Source organism: Alosa alosa, chromosome 7 (genome assembly GCF_017589495.1).
Source record: "Alosa alosa isolate M-15738 ecotype Scorff River chromosome 7, AALO_Geno_1.1, whole genome shotgun sequence".
Taxonomy (NCBI): domain Eukaryota; kingdom Metazoa; phylum Chordata; class Actinopteri; order Clupeiformes; family Clupeidae; genus Alosa; species Alosa alosa.
The window spans coordinates 5206025-5208524 of record NC_063195.1 but is presented as its reverse complement, the minus strand read 5'-3'; the positions used below and the strand labels follow the sequence as shown (position 1 = coordinate 5208524).

At 45.5% G+C, this 2500-nt stretch overlaps 1 protein-coding gene across 1 annotated transcript in view; it reads right to left on the bottom strand.

Annotated features, from left to right (window-relative positions):
• c7h19orf67 (chromosome 7 C19orf67 homolog) overlaps positions 1–1193 on the bottom strand; it is an 11794-nt gene extending 10601 nt beyond the window's left edge. Inside the window, exon 1 of the mRNA XM_048248153.1 lies at positions 181–1193. Within this exon, the coding sequence (XP_048104110.1) occupies positions 181–295 (115 nt within the window). The 5' untranslated portion in view covers positions 296–1193. The remainder of the gene's footprint in view (positions 1–180) is intronic.
• Between the last annotated feature and the right edge of the window lie 1307 nt (positions 1194–2500).

The following is a 2500-nucleotide window of genomic DNA, read 5'->3' as shown; positions in this document are numbered from 1 at the left end:
TTTTCCCGAGGCTACATAATGTATAATAATGTCATACATAATATATAGCTAAATTCTATACCATATTATATCTATAGTGAGGCAACTAAAACACATTATATACATCTACATGCGGTTTAGTAGGCTGAAGCAGAACGTTACTGTTTTACTGTGTATGAGTTCACCTTAGCTGCTACTCACCAGTGGACTGCGTTAAGTCCAGATCGCCATCATCTCTGTCCTCTGTTGCCTCAAGACTGACCTCTTCAGCAGTAGGCTGATCCGGGAGATCTTGTGTTGCATTGTCATCAGACATTTCGTAATACTAGTAAAATCGCGCCCAAAAACCCCCTTTTGTATCAAATCCACTTACACTGGGTCAATAACGTCAGGTTCACTTGTGTCACATGCAGCAGCTGCTAGCCAGCTAGCAACATCGCAGTTCTGCTAAACTTGCCAGCGGGAATTACAAAATGTTGTCAGATAGTTAGCTGTCTGTCTTCACCGGAGTATAGCCCTCTGATTTGTACACGATCGGCATTAGTACGCAGTCGCCTAGTAAATTTATGGGATTTTCTTCATTTAAATATAGGCCATACTTAATCCTCAACTGCACAATTTTCCTGCTGTCAATTAACCAACTGTATGTCATGATGATATGTTCGAGATCCAAGAAGTCACTGAATCTCAACTTTGCGCAGGTTCATAGTGGGTCAAGCGCTGCATAGTGGTGTCATCAAAGGTACAGAGAAGTTAAACTCGTAGTATGACAGGGGAGCCTATTATAACTGTATGTGTTAGTTTCTGTATATGCTGCTTCAAAGAATGACCTTAAATTATGCAAACTCTTCTTGATTGAGTTGTTTGATGATCATACAGGGATGTTTTATGCTTATATCATACAGGCCTACGTGACTTACACCACACACCGAGTTACACACTGACACACACATGGCTGTGTGACTTGCTGTCACACTTTATTTCTAAGCTGGGCTCTTTTGGGAGAATCCGTTATAACTGTCATGTAACTATTGGCCTACATCTTCAACGCACACACCTTGGGAGTTGGGATTGTGATTTTCATTGTTTTCACATGTTGTGGCTGTGTGTGTGTGTGTCTGTCTGTGTGCGTATTTGTGTGTGACAGTCCTGTCTGTCTAAGTAGGTCTGAGGGCCGGGGGTGTTAAATTGCTCTGGGTAAATAGTCTAATCAACAGTTGGCATTGCCTGCCTGCACGGTGTTGAACAAAGCCCGAGCGCAACACAATGCAGTCACGTGACCCACCCGGTACGCGCCCGCCCTCCTCTCCCCTCCCTGAACGTCGCGTGAGCCACAGGCAGAAAAGTGTCCTCCCGCTGTAGCGAGCCATCCTCACTGACCCCTCCATTTGTTTGACTTCAATTCAACGGACACATTTGCACCTGCGGATGAATACATCTATTAACGGACTTTAAGCATAGACATGCACTCAAGCCAATTTCCTGGCCCGAACGCTAACGGAGTAACATCATTGTTTTGAACACTGGGTCTGGTTTCTTCTGTTTGACTCTACGGTCTGCCGAGAAGGATGTGCTAACGTTACGCCTGGGAAAAGGACAGCGCCTTGTTTGCGGTTTCCCGGTTAGCTGGGCTCGCTAAGTTAGCTAGCTCTCCGGCTGCCACGAAGTTAGCGATGTCCGTGGATCATGCAGGAACTGGCGGCATTTGCAACGCCGTTGGGAGATCTCGTATGAGTAACTAGCATTAACCAAAACGTTAGTTGTTTGAAGCTATTGCAGTATTGAGAGCACACAAGATTTGGTTTTCTTTCTCATATTAGGTGTGCTTTACAACAGTCCAAGCTGTTTTAGATAAACGGTCGGAAAGGAGAAACAACTCAGTCGGCAGGACAATAGTAAGGAGGGAATTACGCTCGTTTGTCAACTAGAACGTCAACGCTACAGTGAAAATCCCTCTGGTCAGGCAAGGCTGTGTTCTTAGCCAAGGGTAGCTAACAAACTGACATCGCGTAACGTTGGTGTTACAGGCTAGCTAACAGTAACCTCGTTTTTAGTGTGTGAGTTGCTTAATTAACTGTTTGAGGCACCCGTGTGAGTGACAGTTTTTTTCTGGCTTACTAGTTTGACGGTAGGTGAGTTGATTTGACAGCACAGGAATAACTTAGAGAATTATTTGGCGAACTCGAGGTTGGGAGTCGCGGGTCTCTGTCCTTGTTTGTGGACACACACCCATGCGCCCGGCGGACCAACGACTGTAGCCAGCTCTCTCAAGACCACCCGACTCACGCCAACTTCAGAGCTCCCGAAAAGAGTCAAACAATGACGACGAAACCCGACACGGCGATTGATTACATCCAAGTAAGTGAAAACACAACACATCTTTACATCCAATTTCCTGCCAAATGGAACGGTGACGTGTTCTATGGATATATCTTGCGATGCAAGCTACAATGTTTCTATCCCGTCGCTACTTTGGGAGGGGACCGATTACACACGCCCATTCAACAGCAATGTTAGCTAG